Source organism: Choristoneura fumiferana, chromosome Z (assembly GCF_025370935.1).
Source record: "Choristoneura fumiferana chromosome Z, NRCan_CFum_1, whole genome shotgun sequence".
In the NCBI taxonomy this organism is placed as follows: Eukaryota; Metazoa; Arthropoda; class Insecta; order Lepidoptera; family Tortricidae; genus Choristoneura; species Choristoneura fumiferana.
Genome location: NC_133472.1, coordinates 7,944,309 through 7,963,444, shown reverse-complemented (window position 1 = coordinate 7,963,444; position 19,136 = coordinate 7,944,309). Strand labels below are relative to the sequence as shown.

At 38.8% G+C, this 19,136-nt stretch overlaps 2 protein-coding genes across 2 annotated transcripts in view; one reads left to right on the top strand and one right to left on the bottom strand.

Annotated features, from left to right (window-relative positions):
• The first annotated feature begins 1,457 nt into the window (after positions 1-1,457).
• Neb-cGP (ATP synthase membrane subunit K, mitochondrial) lies at positions 1,458-3,807 on the top strand. Its single transcript, XM_074102194.1, has 3 exons — positions 1,458-1,568; positions 1,680-1,758; positions 3,618-3,807. The coding sequence occupies exons 2-3, from the start codon at positions 1,681-1,683 to the stop codon at positions 3,690-3,692; spliced, it is 153 nt and encodes a 50-aa protein (XP_073958295.1). The 5' UTR covers positions 1,458-1,568; position 1,680; the 3' UTR covers positions 3,693-3,807.
• Positions 3,808-4,924: 1,117 nt separating this feature from the next.
• Positions 4,925-19,136, bottom strand: part of LOC141445504 (probable E3 ubiquitin-protein ligase HERC2) — a 124,209-nt gene continuing 109,997 nt past the window's right edge. Inside the window, 7 exon segments of the mRNA XM_074111345.1 lie at positions 4,925-10,741; positions 11,922-12,034; positions 13,198-13,352; positions 14,679-14,720; positions 14,723-14,841; positions 15,620-15,750; positions 17,227-17,399. Coding sequence (XP_073967446.1) covers positions 10,570-10,741; positions 11,922-12,034; positions 13,198-13,352; positions 14,679-14,720; positions 14,723-14,841; positions 15,620-15,750; positions 17,227-17,399 — 905 coding nt within the window. The 3' untranslated portion in view covers positions 4,925-10,569.

Below are 19,136 nucleotides of genomic sequence, written 5' to 3'. Positions count from 1 at the left end.
AATGCAAGTCAAATAAAATACAATACAGCCTATTCACGAATAAAAAAAATAACTGTCAAATCAAAATCAATCAAAATTTACATTGTGTTTTTGTTCACGTATTACTTGCTAAAATAAAATTAAGTAACGCTAATTAAAACCCTTATAAAATGGCTGGCCACGGACAGGATGATGACCCTAATTTAAAGGGACTTGCTCGTCATTTCAACAGCCAAACCATAAGGGGTAGAGCAAATGTAAGTACCTACTTTGGTAAGCAATCACAATTTAGGATACCAACTGCTCTCATCTATTATTCATAAGTCTTTTATTTCGTAGTGTCCCCCACATTTGCATTAAAAAAGCATAAAACTAAAATAAACTATTTCCGTGAATTTGCACAAAAAATGTCCACATAGACCAATAGGTCCGTATATCTATCCTATTATAGTTATTATGGATGTCTAGACAGCGACGTATTTTTTTATGGAATAATAAGGGTGGAAAACTAGCAGTGGATTGCCATTGAGCAACCACCCTGGACCTCGCAACAAAGGATTTCAGGTCCTTCATAGACTTAGGAAGCCCGTGTTTCTCTAAGTTCATAGATAAACTTAAGACTGATACTGCTACTTATAAAGCCATCAGACTATACAGAATAATTATGTAGTTATAACTTCAACTTTTTTTGTTTTTGGCAACCGGTCGCTTTAGGTTAGCAACCACTACTGCCAATGACTCCTGACAGCAGCAAAAGTGTATGTTGTGTTTGACCAGTTTTTAGAAAACAGTTTCTAAACATTAGGTGCTGAGAAGTGCTTGTTGCGTACCTAAAATGGACATACACAGACATTGAGACAATACAAAACATTAAGAAGGTACAAAACATTAAGACAGTACAAAACATTGAGACAATACCTACAGGTTGGGTCCAAGGGAGACAAAAGCGAAAAAAAGTTTAATTTTTTCTTTTGTGATGTATTTAATCATTAAGGTCAGGATTTTTTGTTAGAGGAGGCAAGAAGTAGAAGGGACATGTAGTTATACAACAATAATGATAAATTGCTTCTTTTTTTCCAGACGGCTAAAGTAACGTGCGCCCTTATAGCCCTCTATTATATTTATAGCAAAATAAGAGGCTGATAAATAATGAAGACCCACATCAAAGCTCCGGCGGGATGGCAATTATAATTAAATAAGTAAATATTATATTATTACCTAAGGTACCTAAAAATGAATAGGTAATTTGTATTTTCGCGCGAACTTAATGTTTATTGCTTGTCAAAGGTTTGTCACATGATCCCGTGTAAAATTTTATTTAGTTAATAAATTGATTTCATAAATACCTACTGCTTGTTTAATAAGATTTGAAAAACATTTCAGAAACATTAAATTGAAAAAAAAAGAAGAAGTATTGGTCTAAAATGAATAAAAACAAAATATGAGCGTTTTGCAAGTATATTTTGTCTGTGGTGCTGCGTTGATTTGTATCTGTCCTTTTCATTTCGGTTCTTTGTCTGTCTCACTCTATCCTAACCTGCTGGAGTTCGTTCGTAATTACATAAGAAGGTTAACTGCATAGAATTCAGGTAATTTATCATCTTTATGTTAGTTACTTATTACTAATATTAATAAACTATTGTCTTGACTGTAACATGCGTGAGGTACTTATGATTTTAATTCTGATATTTCGCTTTTAGAATGGCTGGAGAAGAAGGAGCTGAACTGAAAGGCCTGTCCAAGTACTTCAACAGTCAAACTTACAACGGAAGAGCAAACGTAAGTTAACCAAGTATACAACGTAGTTATTGTGATAAACTAGCCTTCACCAGCGAGATTTTCTTCTTTTTAAGTCCGTACAATGACAGAGTAGTCGACGGTTCAGGATCAGTGGTGAACCTTCATGAACTGTCTTGGGAAATTTAGTCGTGGATTCCCCTTGCTTTACACATCATAGAGCTGGAATCCGGAGTTCGTAATGGCAATAGCGAACACAGCTACCTACTAACATTAGTTCCCTAAGCTAAAATAAGCTGAAAAACTGACGGCGGAGCGGTGCGGCGCGGAGCGGAGGTACTACTGGTTGTAATATTCGAGCTAACATGTAAGGGGCCACACAATACAGCTCGGGAAATAAAGCAGCGTTTCCACCAATAATGTTCGAGGATATGTTTTCAATAACCAATAGAAACGCTTCATTTACACATTCTTGCACAGCACATCTCTGGTGGAAATAGCTGAGTGGAGTGTAGCGAGGTAAATTGAAGCATTTCTGTTGGTTAATGAAAAACATATTCCTCGCACATCTCTGGTGAAACTGAACTCGAAGTTCATGTCACTTAGCGAGAGTTCTTTTCGAGTTTCGCTCTGCTGTGTAAAACACTGCTTAAGCGTGGTGCGGAATCTTTCACATTACCTCAAATATTACACCGGTACTGCCTCCGCCGTCAGTGTGTTTCTAACTTTAGTCGTCTTATACAAAATGCACAGGAAGCAATGGATCCATCCTATTCTAAAATCGAATGCGGCATGAACTTGCGGGGATCTTGAATGTGGATATAAAGTTGCCTATTTTGGTGTTATTCCCAACATCCAGCTTTCAGTCAAATCTTACTTTCATATTTACAATATAATTAGAATTTCTAATATCAATTCTTTTATACATTAGAAAACCCCTCATCTCTTACCTAAAATAAGAGTTCTTGGGAGTTTAGTGTTTATGGATGTCCAGGTTGATTGTTGGCTAACAGAAGTGTCATCAGATCACAGGGAACTAGATAGTATATATAGTTGCTTATATAAGCACCCATGAAAATGCCATAATCACCCAGGAGTGTTCAAAACTTACACAGCAATTAAAAATAAAAAAATATCTTACCAGAGTCCGCAAATACCTCCATCATCATATCAGACATAGGATGTCCACTGTTGGACATAGACCTCCCTCATACCTCCATGCTGTGCACTATGTATTGATTGCTGTGCACAGTGAATACTGCATTGCAAAATTACATTTGTTACAATGTTACAGAGGTTACACTTGACAATATCAGTGACTGGCAATGTCTTAAAAAATAAAATATGACATTATTAAAACTGACAAATCAAGTTTTGGTTTAATTTTTCATTTTGGCTAAAGAAAGGCCAAAAACCTAAAAATCTGCCTGGACAGGAATTCTAAAAAGGATTAATAATAAACAAAGTCTTCAATTACTATACTATGATATCCAAATGTAGAATTTTTGCATTATGTGATGTCTCTCTTCATTGATTAAAAATGCCAGTTTTTCCATAAATCTTTGTTGTACCTCAGTAAGTATTGGTATGGTGGTACCAAACTTGGTAAGTACTGGTATCTTCAGTGACTGTACTTTTCCTTTAGTACTGAGACTATACCAGTTCTGGTAAATTTGACTCACTTCCTGTGGTTAGATTGATTTGAAATTTAGCATACTTATGCAAAAATCTGGCAGTGACATCCTTGTAGTCCAGCCAGGATACCCGCAGGATAGAACTCCGTAATGGTCTGCATCAACTTAGTTTAGAAGACTATGCAAGTACAGTCAACAAAAACTACCGTCAGCAGAAAAGCTTGTATTAAAAATGAAATTTTTAACAAAAACTTATTTTTGTTTCAGGTGGCCAAAGCGACATATGCAGTCATCGGAGTTGTTATCCTATATAACTTGATTAAGCCTAAGAAGTCAAAGTAATGCACTGGCTGTTTCCATAATACATTCATTTTTGTTAAAAGTTTACTATAGCTACTTTTTGTTAAGTACAATGTACATTCATTTAGTGAGTATTAAAATCATGTGAGTCACTGAAGGAGCTTTTGTTTTATTCTGAATTCACTTATACAGAGTGCAACAATAAAGAGTAGAAAACAGTTGAAAAAGGAACAAATCATTTGTAATGTTGCCTTATGCAAGCATTTTATGACCTAAGTTGTTTTGTAACTAGAATAGTAATTGTTTTACTTTACTTAGTTATTTATCTCCTCTAGATATAAACCTTTGAAATTGATCTTTTAGGGCATACTTTTAGAGTCTACTAAAATATAGTATGAGCAGGGCCAACTGCACGCGTCGCGTGCGGCGGGTTTTACTTGTACCCGTGCGGTGCGCCCGCTCCGTGCACTCGCGCCAGTTAGCGTAGGCCCTTAGGATTGTTATAACCTAATCAATAAAAAGTTGGAAAACCCCGACTTTGTCGCTTCAAAGTTCAATATCTCAAAAACGGCTAAACCGATTTTAATGAAACATGTCAAAGAACCGTCGCTACAAACCTGATTTCAAATAAAAAACCGCATTCAAATCGGTCCACCCGTTTAAGAGCTACGGTGCTACAGACAGACACACAGACATACAGATACACATAGCGGTCAAACTTATAACACCCCTCTTTTTGCTTCGGGGGTTAATAAATACTAAACATGTTCATCACGCTTGCGCGTAAGCAAAAGCAAAACCCCTAAACAAAACAAGCTCCTTTTTTGCGTATTGCGCCTAAGACGTAATGAGTTTGATGCACGAGTATGTTATGTACTACTGGGCGTGCAGCTGAAGAGCAGCGCCAACAGTCCTGCGAGCAGCGGTACCTGCACCCTGTTGCGGGGTGGTGGGGGGCGGGGGACTCCCACGCTGCGTCAATGGTACCGGCAATTTTTGTAAAATATTATTTTTCTATTACAAATACATAATAATATAATTTACTCACAAATGTGATGAAAAACATTGTATGTGGCTTGGGCGGGACTGGAATTACGAACTTTGACTAATTTATTTATTTATATAAAGCATTCAGACTTCGACTTCGGGCTCTAAATACTCTTGTTCGTTAATCCTTATTTAACGCCCTACAAGTAATTTCGATTCGGGGTAAAGGAGTCCAGTTTAGTTTACGAAATTTCGAATCAGGAAGGCGGCAAATGAAATCATTGACATCATTTTCATTTTTATTAAGATATACGATGTATAGGGTACACTGATAAAAAATAATCATTTGTGTTGAATGCACCAAACAAAAAAAAAATACAATAATTTCAGATCTTAAAATACTTAGTTAAAATTACAGACAGTCTTAGGAAAATAGAACTTTTCGTTAAAATCATCTTTGGTCTAAATGGATTCATGTAATTTGGAAATAAAATATCAATAACTGTTTGAAGATAATACCATTATACAAATTATAAATAGTAGGTACATATTGATATACATAAAAAACGATCCAGTGGATCAATTTAACCAAGTATATCCCCAAATGTTCACCGAACACATTCTGTTTAACCATTGTTTGTGCATAAATATTTTAAACCAAACTTAGTAGGTAAGTATAAACTTTAAAACTAGTCACGAAGCACCAACAAATGATAAAACAGCAGCATTATGAGATCTAGGATCTATAAGGTGATGGTTAATATCTCGAAGAGTACAACACCTGTGATAAAACTATAATACATTCAATAAATAACATACACGCCCTAAATACCGCATACCAAACTATAATACGTCTTAACATCAACATGACTAGTTACGTTTCTTCATGTTTCTCATTCTAAAATGCAATTCTTTTCAAATTCTACCTAATTTCAAGGCCGTACAGTACAGATCTCTTCGTCATCGCTACATCACAGTTCTCCAAGCTCGGCCCCGCCCCGGGGTTCGCGCGCTCACGCAGTATACATACAGGAACAAATTAAATTATAATAAGGTACATTTATCCATTGTCACTGATCACATAATAATCACATCGAACGCTTGGGAACATCAAACACGAACACCGATTACAGTTCAGATTGGATCAAGATTGTTACTTAAGTCTGAAATTGCTAACAGTAATAGGTAAGACACCCGGACCTATGAAACTACGCTACAAGGTGCGAATTATCGGCTACTACCTGGCTATTTCTATGTGGCTTAAAAACACCGATAGTATGTATATTGTTTTATTTATATTTACTTACGCACGGACACTGATGCCTACTCAGTTGGTTTTCTTTGGCAACTAAGACAAAAAGTTGCTTGATGGTATAACCAGGACCTGATAGATAGGGTATAACTAAGTAAAGATTGTATAGTATGTCCTTGATGCCTTTGTTTACTTTTCGATAAGCAACTGAAGTGGCACCAAGAGAATCTTATTGCACTACATGTAGGTAGATGTCATAAAATTAGCCTAACAAAACAACTAATCACAATCAGTTACAACGCTATAGGTACGTTTATTCGATTCCCCGAAACATTTTAAAGCGATGATCTGAACTTCGTGCGTACCATAGGTACAGGGGACAAGTAAATAGGTAAGTTCTGAAATAATTTAGCCAATATACAACAAAAAAATCTGACTGTAGAAACATCTGATTTAAACCCCTTATTAAGACGCTTTTTCCACCATTTTCAATACGACATCACTTTCACAATGTCCTAGTTGCCTAATTAATTCTCATTAAAACTTAGATTATTAGAAAATAACGAAGAAGTATATTTTCTTTATTCAATTAAACAAAAAAAAATTAAGGTGTAGCCAGTTACTCGTAAAGTACCGAATGGCGTCATACCGTGCGACACTTCGTAACACGGAATTAAGTCTCGGGCCCCGACACCCGAACTTTGACGCGTTTCATCTTTGTCATTTTTTGTTTGATTGACAAAAGAAAAAATACGTGTCCGATATTGATCTGATCTGATAAGGGTGAGGAACAAAAAGTTGCACGCCTAGTTAAGCTGCGACAGGCTAGTAGTTAATTTTTCCATTTTTTTTATTAAACATTTTCGCCGCCACGTCAAATACAAAAGACATTATCCATACGCCAGGTATCCATATTGCAATGCCTAAAATTGAACTTTACCACAATTGAACGAAGGTTGCTTTTGCATTGAAGTTGCGTATGCGTGAAACCTGCGGTGCGTATATATGAGTCGTTGGCGTCGAAAAGGTTAATAGGTGTGCAACTTTTTGACCTTCACACATAATCTAACTGACGGTTTAATAGAATAAAATTTTTTAGCCAATCAACTACCCAATTAAAACTAATATTAGACGGTTAATACAGTAAAACCATCCAGCCATTCAGGCTGCAGAAAATTTCAACATACTTGCATACAACAGTGGCAGTCTGGTAAAGCGACGAGTCTAGATAAGCGCTGCCTGCCCTCCCAAGGCAAAAGGTGGTATCTAAAAAAAACACTTGAGTTAAATACTTACCTATTTATACCATTGTGTAGCTCAACTCGAGACATTCAGCATTATACGTAGTACCATCCACGAAGACGCGTGATTTTGTCAAAATTAGACATTAATTACATTGTAATAAGAACCACGGCACGCGTCATCTTGAATGACTCTACTATAAATGTCGAAAGTGTTTTGTTTTTCAAAATATCGCCTTTCGCCTTAAAAGGGCAGTGTTGTCCTCATTTAGAGTGATACAATGCGTGTTCCAGTAATCATCACTAAAATGGAATGTTAGCATGTGCTTTATCGTTGTATCGCGGTAATTTACCTCTATTTAAAATATAATTTAGCAAATCATGGACATTGTTAGCTTTTATAATACTGGATGGAATGCAATACTAAAAATAAGTTGTAAATCGGCTTACGAACAGTAATAACAGCATGAGTTACATTACACGACATTTCGTCTTACAACTACTGACACCAAACCATATACAGCGTTTGGCAATAAATTATTCCGTTCCAAGAACAATAGTTTTCTTTAATATCGTGAAGATACACCATTAATAACACGAAAAAACATTTATTAGTTGTATCATGCTATTTTATTACCAAATGCTTCGTTGATATATAAACGTAGCAATATAGTTTAATGAGAATACATTATGAGTATTGTTAGTATTAATGCACAGTTTGAGTATGCCTTGAATTATTTCAAGTTCAATTTCCGAATATTAGTATTTTGTAAATCCCCAATAATGAGACAGTTGACACCACCAATAATTCTAAGACACGAACTAGGTAAATGAGAGAAAAAACCACCTTACTTTAGCTCTGAAAACCAGATTAATAGTAACTGAACTATTGATTTAATTTCTTTGAAATAAATAATTGACAGTTGCATTGGAAACAAGTGACATCACGGCTCGCTATTGCCATCCAAAATCAATGAGGGAATGGCGTTCTGCATAAAAACTATGTCAATGAACATGTGGTTCTTTTACATGTTAATATCGCGAGATGGCGCTATTACCGATGTTGTTCGTTTACGGTCTTGCTTGAGATTGGCTCATTTACTTCTAAACCAAAAAACAAATTCTAAACGTGAAACAAATGTTAAACGCTCCACGCGATACTAACTATATCAAGCGTTATCCCACCTGTCAGAAAACCCGCATTGATTGTGGTGTCAAATACCCTAATAATGATCTTTGTTATTACAAAAATTTTATAGCTATCCTACCTAATATCTCACAATTGGGCAACGGCCTCCTGCCCTTGGCCGCTTTCCTTGTGGCACCCACGCCGTGGCAATTTTACTTAAAAGTTAATTTAGTTTTGGTCATCTACGTCCACCACTTGCCCATGTCACATCCAATCAATTTCTTATTTCCCTGCGAGGCCTGTTCCACGGCTGAGTAAAGGCCTGAGTTAGTAATTTAAAGATTTCCATATTACAATTTTTGGTCGAGACTGACACCGTGATTTATATAATAACTAGAGTTTACTAGCGACTTCGCACGCGTTAACTATTCGATCTGTTACAATTGAAATTCCGGGATAATACAAAAGTCCCCTGAGAATTCCCAAAATCTATATTGTGGTCTTCATTGAGGTTGTGTTCTTAGAACACTGTCCAAAATTTCAAGACCCTAAACCCAGCGGTTAAAATTTCAAAATCCCGTAGGAATATCGCGAGAAAAAGTAGCCTGTGTGTTATTCCCGACGTCCAGCTACCTACGAGTACATACCAAGTCCAACGGTTATTGTCTCGAGATTTTATCCCTGTCCCGTGGAAATATCGGGATAAAAAATGCCTATGTGCTATTCCAGACGTCTAGCTATCTTTCATCAAAGTGCGTCCAGCGGTTTTAGGGTGAAGGAGTAACAAGCATATACACACACACACACACATACACACACACAAACTTTGGCATTAATAAAATTAGTGGGATTCCGACCGGTCTTATTGTCTCTGTCATACGGTACAAGATGAGGGTAGAAAGAGGTGGTCACTGTGATCGCGAGTGCCTGCGTGGTGGGCAATGGCTCCTAGCTGATTATTTTTATATCCTTGTCACTGCTAAACATGTCAACTACAAAACTGACATCGAGGCATGTGGGTCCGAATCAAATATCACTTATGACAGAAATAGGTAATGCAAGCTACACCAAACGTAACGATCAGAGCGGTCACGGAACTTTTTGATTGATTTTTATTTAGGATTTGTGTGCGCGCCCAACGAATATCAGATATAATAGTTAAAAGATAAGCTGCTTCCGTCATAATTACTTTGTGCTGCAAATAAAGAAAAGTTTACAATAATTATAGTAGGTTTAGACAATTGTTCTCTACAAACGCAAATAGAGAACAAGCATAAACATTAGTTCGAACCGAAAGAGTTTGTATTGTTGATATTCTTCATTAATATCGTATTAAATTTATTTACATTAGTAAGAATAGTAGTATGATACTTTATTTCATATACAGTCAAGGGAATAAATATCTATACAGCCAATACCGTCAAATATACGTATACATCGACCTTATGGTAAGTGGCATAAAGGTATATATAAATATTTTTGCCGTTCACTGTACATAGTACACCTGTACTTACTCCAGACTGAGTTGTTTCAATTTTATTAAGAGTTCATCAAAACGAGCAGAAACAAAAATAAAAATAATGATAATCCCACAGCTAGAACACCTATGTAAGTGGTAAATATTTTAAGGGGGAGGGGGCATTCCCCCACTCCTCCGTTACCGTAAGTGTCACGAGGAATCTACAGACACCTCATAATTGTTACTTTATAATTCGTCGTATGTTCTTTCTCTTTCTGTTCAGATAGACGTAAGGTAGAAATTTCGAGTATTTGTAGTTCCTGGGAAAATCTCACCGAGCCACAAGTAGCTATCTACTTACTCATACGTCTAGTAAATTCGCCGATAGTTGATAAAAAAAATCAGGAGTTCTGATCTCATTACAAATAATTATCAACTGGAATAAAAAAGTAACAACACGCGAACATCCAAACGACACACTTGCAGCCCATTTCAGAACGAAACAGTAATATTGCTGCCACGTCCGTTCGCTCGCCCGGCCCGGACGTTTCACAAGAACTGAATGGTACCACGAAAATCAGTTCCAGCGGTGACAAGCGACGCTCATCATACAGTTTTCGATAATTAAGCAATAACCACTATTCCGGGATGTTATTATAATAATCATGAACTCTCAGCGAATATACTTTATCGACGGCTCCCTTATTCAACCTCGTACGCATATGAAGTTTTAAGAAATTCGAATAACCATTTTAGACACACATCCTAAAGTAGATGTTCCATTTTCATAAAATTTCATATACGAGGTTGAGACAGAGACCCGTCGTTATGGTGTATCTCGATAATGTAGTCTAAGGTCGCAGGTTGGGACGCGCGAGCGAGTAGAGCGCCGGCGGCGGCTGCGGCGGCGCGGCCCCCTCGCCGTCCGAGTCCGATTCTTCCGAGGACACGCGTTCGGCCGCGCTGAGCGCGACGCGCGCGTACTCGTCCGTGTCGATACTTTTGCAGAAGTGGATCGCGTATCTGGAAAATTGCAATCAAATCTATATCGATAATATAACCTAACCATAAAAAACATTTTTAATACAAACTTTTTTGCTGACTGTACTTTTTGTTTACTGTACTTGCATTGTCACCCAAACTACATTTGCATACCTCAAGTCTATGCTATTAACCGTTGAAGAGTTCCGTCCTGCGGAGACGATTCTGGCTGGACTGCCAGAATGTCACTACTAGATTATTGTACTGTCACGCGATTCACATAAGTATTCCAAATTTCAAGTCAATCTGACTACTAGAAGTTGGTAAAATTTAACTTGCAGGATTTGATTACAGACAGACAACGAGACAGGTGAAACGAAATTAATGCTTGTAAAAAGAGTAACGTGATTGACTGACTCACAGACTATATACGCAGTCTTAACCAATGTAGCTAGATTTGAAATTTGGCAGACATATTCCTTGAGGATCATAAAGGATTTTCATATTTGCTGCTTTTTTAATTCGTAACCATATTCACTTTCAATTTATCAAAAACGATTTTGAGAACCTTCATAGATACACGAGAAGTTTCAAGCAGCATATTGTCACTACTTTGAAAAAATCTCGTATCTCAAATCAATATGTCAACAAAATTGACCTTTGAAATAATGTTCGTAAAGTTCAATTACAAAAGTATCAATTTTGAGATACGAGCTTTTTTCAAAGTAGTGACGATATCGTCACTACTTTGAACAAATCTCGTATCTAAAATCAACATCAAATCAAATTGACATAATGTCCATAAAGTTGACTCAGAAAAATATCTATTTTGAGGTAGGAGTTTTTTTTAAAGTAGTGACGATATTCAAAAACTATAAGGTCAACGTGCCAAAAAAGTTCGCATGTGAAAAATAATTAATTACCAAGTAGGTTCTAGTATGCAACAATTATAATTTAAACTGTGTGATACAGAAAAAATGTATATTTTCAATAAATTAATGTTCAAATCTTTATGATCACTCTGACTGCATAGTTTTTTTTTCAAATGATAGAGGGCAAACGAGCAGGCGAAACACCTGGTGGAAAACAATCACCGCCGCCCATGGACACCTAACTTTGACGCTCTGTAGTTTCTGACAATTTTAGCTCGTTACGTGTTCCGGTTTGAGTATTTCGGCAACTGTACACCTACTTAATTATAATTTAAAAATAAAGCGCTTACTTGAGTTTCTCCCGAAGTACAGACTTGCATGAGTACCTCGGCATTTTCAGTAAGAAAAAGCAGGTGTAGCTCTCCGGCAAGAAATGATCCGGTGGTTGGTACTTGTCCAACACCTGGAGCAAGGACATAAATAGTAGATTATTGTCGTGGCCTGGAAGTAGGCAATTGCTGGCTGAGTATGAGTATTAAACGGACGAGCTTGCGAGTCCGTTTAACTAATACGAAGCCAGCAATTGCTGTTCCAGCCGAGACTAATATAAAGCTTTTCTCAAAAATGGTGAATAATTCTAAAATAGAATAAACTTTTTCTCAAAATGTATTATCAAATGTAATTTTATTCCAATATTTTTCTTATGCTTTCTCGCCTTTTTTCATTAAAAATAAACTGTAGGTGTATTTTTCCGCCGAAAACACCACAAGCTATTTCAGACCCAATAGAAAAAGTCCGGAGTTCCAACAAAATATCTGATACCGGCCATTAGACTTGGCTGTATACGACTTGTGCTAAATTTTCATGGCTTTTTAACTTAAAAAAAAATAATGTGACTGATTGCAGGCGCGCTAATTCATTATTGTCGAGCTAGCGCGCCTGCAATCTTTTTAACTTTTTAATTTTTCGCTGACCATAAACTATGTACTTCACCTTCTGATATGTAAAGAATAATGTCAACTTTTACGGACATTTTTGAGAAAAATATATAAATGATCTACCCGAACAAACTAAAGGCTCTGATACAAAGACAAAAGAGGGTACTAAGAATATTTGTAGTTGACAATAGGTGTCAGAAGAATGTTTTATTTTGTGACACAAAATGATATATATTACGTTAAATACATAGAGTCGAACATGGAACCTACTTTTTTTGAAGTTGGTTAAAAATTACATTAAATTTGGTATTGTACATTTCATACTTGACTTTACTTTACTTGCAATGGTAGATAGTGGTTTTGCTTTATGTATAAGCCGTTCTTCATAGCAAAATACAATAAATTATAGGTAAAAAGTAAGTTAGCCACTTTTTGCACGAAGTAGTGTACAGTCAACTGCAAACATTTGTATTTATTCGAACCACTCAAAAACATGTTACCACGGCCTTATTTAATACATCTGAATAAGTGTGTTACGTGTTTTAGAGGTGTTGGGTATGTTCATATTTTACACTCGACTGTACAGAACCGATGACAACTATGTTATTTTTCTAATTACAAAATATGGTTTTAGAATTAGTATCGAGCAGTGCGCAAGCCCGACTCACGCTTGACAGATTTTTATTACCTGCAACACAAAGTCCCTCTGCCTCGGATCTTGCGGCGCGCGCGGTAGCCGCGTCCGGCCCCAGACGAAGCGTAGAAACAGCGCGCGCTCATTGCCCGACAGCTCCTCCATTACTTCCCAGAACCATTGCACCAGGGGCGCGCTTGGCTCTATACCTGAAAGGAAACAAGTTTTATGTTGTGAAAAATCAAGGCGTATGAGTTATATCAGAGTGGTAAGGGATCCGTGCTTACCCGCAACCTGTAGGACTATAGAACTGTTTTCCGCAATAAAAAAAAATAGGCTAAATGCTGAGCGGATTTGCAGACTGTTTTTCCATTCGCGAAGCTTCCCAATTCCCCGCTCCCGCTCGTTTCTCCATACATACCGCTTCCCCGCTCCGCGTCCTCGCTGCACTTCCCGGTTTTGTAAGATTTTTGAGCTACTTACCAACTCCCTGTCCACTAAAAGGAGCGGAGATTTTATGAAATTCTACTAGTGAATTTTGATCTCGCTCACCGCTCCAGGACAGGCAGCCTAACGCCGCCACCACAGATATAGATTACACTAGATAACGCAAACACCTCAATCTGTATGAAAACCAACCGTGTCACTTTTTATATTTACTGTAACGTCTTAAGAGCGAATTAGCGATGTGAATTCCCCGATGTCCGCGCAAAATCGATTCTAATGCGCCGCCCGCCCGCGCCGTGGGGCTCGAGTCAGTCACTAGTCATGATTAGTCAGTTAGCGGTCAGTCTTTGTATGGGGCCAACCCTGACGTTTGGTCGGGGTTCGGACACGCGAAGTAGATGCATTTGCGTAATCTAGTGTAATCTATATCTGTGGCCGCCACTGACAGGAAGACGCTGGTCCCAGGCTGATTGCGTTAGCACTTTCAGGCTGCGTCTCCGCCAGTGATGTCTGGGGTAGCTGAGCGGTGACGATATGTAGCGAGGCCTTGTAGCGGACTGTTTACAAATAAGCGAGCGGAGTGCGGTGAGGTAGGAGCGGAGCCACTACTACCGACACACATTCTTCCCTTGCTTTTGTATATACAAAAACCTCGCTCCGCTGAGCTTTTTCTACTGGAGTTGCGCTGAGTGAGGATAAGTATTTGAAGCGTTTCTATTGGTTCGTAACAAAAACATTCTCGCAACGCATTCTCGCATATCCGTATATACTCAAAGGTAATGATCCCTTAAAGGGGCAAGTTTGCCTTTGTAAATATATCTCTACGTTTGTTTATTTATTTTGTACCATAAAGAGTTTCATACATACACATACTTTGGTGGAAAGCAGCCTTCACATGTAAGATTAGAGCATAAAACCGAGTTTAGACTTACAAGTAAAATCGAGCAAGTTGCGATTAGATTGCGAGTTAAAGTAGAGTTTGTAGGCGGTAAAGCGAGCGTCGCAATGTAATGCATCTTGCACGATTAGTCTTGCAAGTCTAAACATTAAAACATTAAAACATTAAGTCTAAACACGGCTTTACATACCCTTGTAGGTGGCGGAGGCGCGCAAAGCGTGCACGGGTATGTCGGCGAGCCGCAGACGAGCGTCTCCAGTTCGGCCGCCGTGAACAGCGACAGGAGCGGCGCCGGCACCACGCGCGACATGCCGTCGCGGACGGCCCGCACTTGCTCCTCGAACTCGTGGAGTCTGGAAAAGAACAGGTACTTTCCTTTTAAGGGCTTTTATGGACGCGGCGTGCTTGTTTCAAGCCATGTCGTGCTTGCTTCATGAAGCCGGTGTCTGCTCTATTGAAACCTATTTACACCCGCGCGAGTTAGCGGAGGCTCATATAGGCAATTTCTCCACAATTGGAAATTTTGAACAGTCATATGTAAACTCAAATAACACATCATTAAAATGAATCATGGAATCACCTTTTTCAATTCCAGACAAATCTTGCTAAATTGTCACATATCGTTAATTTGATATTATCAAATTCTAGGTGTCTGGGACACACCAGGGGGCTGTTTTTACGGTGTCATAATTCGGTAGTTTCCTGTGTATAATAGTAGATTGTACAACAAGCGCATAAAACGAGCCATTTTACCCGAGACATTCATATTCATATAGCCATTTTTTTAATTTATGATGACTCCGATCGTCCCAAAGGAAGACCAGCGCCGTTCGCAAGACCGGCAGATTGCTGATTTGGGACCATTTCGTGGCATACATAAAACTATATTTTTCTTTATTTATTTTTTTATCCATTGTTCTTATGTTTGTCACGAATAAATGTTTCTTTCTTTCTTTTCTTCTTTCTTTCAAAGTTCGGGAGTAGGGACCGTGACGTCACGCCGTGCTTACTACTGGATCACGTGGATTTTAACTGGCTGTATCTTCAACATTTTATTGTCACTACCTAGTTAACCTATTTTTATTAGCAGCCTTTGAGTAGGGCGTTGTTATCACTAAAACTTTTACATACCTGTAATGCAGCGCGAGCTGGACATACTCGTCTTTGTTCTGTGGCGTGACGCGCTTGTGCCGCGTCGACAGCGGCACCTCGTGCCCGGCCGCCGACGGGATAGAGAATGGCAACTCTAAGTTCTGGAGCTCCTGTAAATAGTACATTGTGTCTTAAGGGTGGTAAATAAGAAATTACGGACGAGAGTCTATTAGAAGTCCAAAGTCGAAGACTGAAGGCTTTAATAAGTCAATGTTAGTAATTCTAGTACCGCCCGTGCGACATACAATGTTTTTAATTACATTTGCGAGTAAAAATTTTATTTCTAAATAAAACATATAATTGTTCCAAATATTGGCGATACCTTAGGCTGCGCTCTTGGCAGTGCCGCCCTTTCCCTCCCCCTCCCGCAGCATGCGCCGCAACGTGCGTGTGCATGTGGTCCTGCAGCAGCGCGCGAAGCACCATGCAGTACGGGCATTGACTCATTTACCGACCACGGGTTTCATGACAAGCACATTAAGGTCAAGGGTTTTATTTGGGGAGTTGCAACCAAGGTAGCCTGCTATCACACTGTTTACGAGCAAGTGTGATGAAATAGTACAAATAAATAAGTACATTGTGTTGGTAAATAAGGAATTACGAACGAGAGTCTATTAGAAGCCCGAAGTCGAAGACTGAGGGCTTTAATGAGTCAATGTTCGTAATTATAGTACCGCCCGTGCAACATACAATGTTTTTCATCACATTTGCGAGTAAAATTGTATATTTGTAAAAGAAAAACTAATATTTCTTCAAAAATTGCCGATACTGCTGACTACGCTCTTGGCAGCGCCAGCCTCCGCGCCGCCCTACCCCACGCAGCATGCGCCCGACGTGCGCGCGCCGCGCTCCTGCACGCCGTGCAGTATCACACTCATTTACCGACCTTGGGCTTCATGACAACAAAATTAGTACGGGCAATGACTCCTTTACCGACCACGGGTTTCATGACAAGCACATTAAGGTCGAGGGTTTTATTTGGGGGGTTGCAACCAAGGTAGCCTGCATGTCTCGACACTGTTTACGAGCAAGTGTGATGAAAAATATAATAAGGTTTTTATTTTACTATACAACAGCGGCACAAAACTTGGCCCACACTACATACAAAATAACCTATTACTGCATACATTATGCCGCTCAGTATACATATTACAAACTGTTGTTTATGACAGGTTTAGAGTCCAGTACGTAGATGGAAAAAGACTGGTAATAATTGCGTTTATTCATAATGCGCTGGTTGTACGGTCAAGGACATAAATATATATACGTTACAAAGACGTCAAAAATATCTATACACCTTTATACCACTACTTCATGACATAAGATCGATGTATACATATCTTGACGCTATGACTGTATATCGTCACTACTTTGAAAAAATCTTGTATCTAAAATCAATATTTCAACAAAATGGAACCTTGACGTAATGTTCATAAGGTCCACTCAGAAAAATTATCTACTTTGAGATACGAGTTTTTTTTAAAGTAGTGACGATATATATTTATGCCCTTGAGTGAACAGTGCTGAAATAAATAAGATCTGGGTAATTGCGGCAGTGTCAAAACTGTACTCTTATTTTGACGCACCTTGTTTGCGGGCGACATGTCGCGTATACATAGCAGCGCAGGCAGGAAGTCGCGGTCCACCTCGGCCAAGTCGCGTGGTCGCAACGGCTGCCCGGTTAGCTGCCGCCACACGCCCTCGGCCAGCGACAGCGACAAAGGCGACCCGGTGCGGATCGCGATGCCCATTAAAACGCCTGTTGCAATAGGCGCAGTGTTAAGTTTAACGTTGATTGGTTGGCTTATCGGGCGCGGAGTACGTAACGGCATTTCGACGATGTGCCACTCAGGTATCAAACATGAGGGGACAAATGCAAAAATAGTTTTTCAATTCTGACATAACCAATCGCGATAGCAAATATATTCATTCTTACACGACGCGATTTGTCGAGAAAGTAAAAGTTGCATCACTAATTATACCTAGGTTAGTTCCAAAGGAATGCCGAAAAAGTTTGAGGGCTTATGGCATAGATGTCGCTAGCGTCGCTGCTTAAGTGACTAAGTAAGAAACACAAGATATCAGGTGCATAGGGAAATTCGTGTCGGTACCGTTGACCATCAGTGGTGTAGCGGTATAGCACGCGGTACGGATTACCGAGGACCTGGTTCGATCCCAGTGATGGTCTTATTTTTCTGTTTTTTCTGTGCATCTATATTCAGTTTGTATTTTCATTTCGGTTTTACGATATGACCGTAAAAGTAAAAATTTGGAATTGAAATAAAAAAATACAAAAAGATTCCAAAAAACCAATCTTAATTAACATCTTAGCTTGTTACCATATTCTGATAAAAAAAATAACGTCAATTTATCTCTTAAATAACGTAATAAATAACTACAAAACTTAAAAATAAAACAATTGATGCAAAATTATCAATCTCTGTTAAAAAATAAGGAATAATGAATACAATAAATAACAAGTAAAAAAATGTTTTTCAGAATAAGGTAATCTTGGGTTCTAATTACTCAGAATCACGATCACCATTGATTTTGACGAAGAAGAAAAACGTCCCCAATTTTCCATAAAAAAATGATGTGTCTATTTCGTAACGATCCACATCTGTATGAAAAAAAAAGTCACAAAACTCACAAAAAAAAGTAGGGACCCTTTTTTTCGTCCAAATAGTGCTCGTGTTTCTAAGTAAGGAGAACCCAAAATTACCTAATTGTGAAAAAATAAACTTTTTTTAGCGTCATTGACAGTAGAAATGCCCTAATAATGTTTTGCCACCGTATTTTGTCGGAAAAGTTCTCTTGTTTTCTCAATTAGCCTCAGTAAACTAGTGAAATATCATGTTACACTGACCAAGGAAGCGGAAGCAGTTGAGGTGCAGCGGCGTGTTGGCGGTGGGGTTGAGCAGGAAGGCGTCCCGGGATGCGCCGGCGTCGCCGCGGCCGTTGGGCGTGGCCATCAACAGCGGCAGCGACCCGTTCTGGAGCTCCTCGCACATCTCGGCAATGCTCTCGCTGTAGCCGCCGCCGCAGTCGTCCACGCTCTCACCTGGGAACGGTGAGTGTATTAACCAAGCTGCAGTACCGATGGTGGACATGTACCTGTCTCGGTTGGACAAGAAGACGACGCCGGAGAAGGTGTTCGAGTACGTCCGCGAGGCGGTAAAGGGCCGTTTACAGGGAGCCAATCTAGACCTGTCCATCCTCCCGCTCGAGTCTCAAAGGGCTCAGCTCATTTAGACTTCAAGTGCCTGCCAAGCACCAGCAGATGTTCCTATGCCTCGATTTCTGGCCGGAGGGTGTGGTGTTCCGTCGTTTTAGGGTAGCGACGAAGACGACTTTCAAAAATCCCTAATTAGTTTATTTTTTCTCGTATGTAATTTTTGTGTATTTTATATGTCTTTTTGTTTTGTAATTTGAATTGTACAGCGCATTGGTGTTTAACTGTATCTAATGCTGTATTTTTTTGTTGACAAATAAATAA

Excerpts from the sequence above, each read along its gene's own strand:
- Neb-cGP (XM_074102194.1), top strand. The coding sequence starts at position 1,681 with ATGGCTGGAGAAGAAGGAGCTGAACTGAAAGGCCTGTCCAAGTACTTC. Across the intron at positions 1,759-3,617 it reads CTTACAACGGAAGAGCAAAC|GTGGCCAAAGCGACATATGC; the intron begins GTAAGTTAACCA and ends TTTTTGTTTCAG.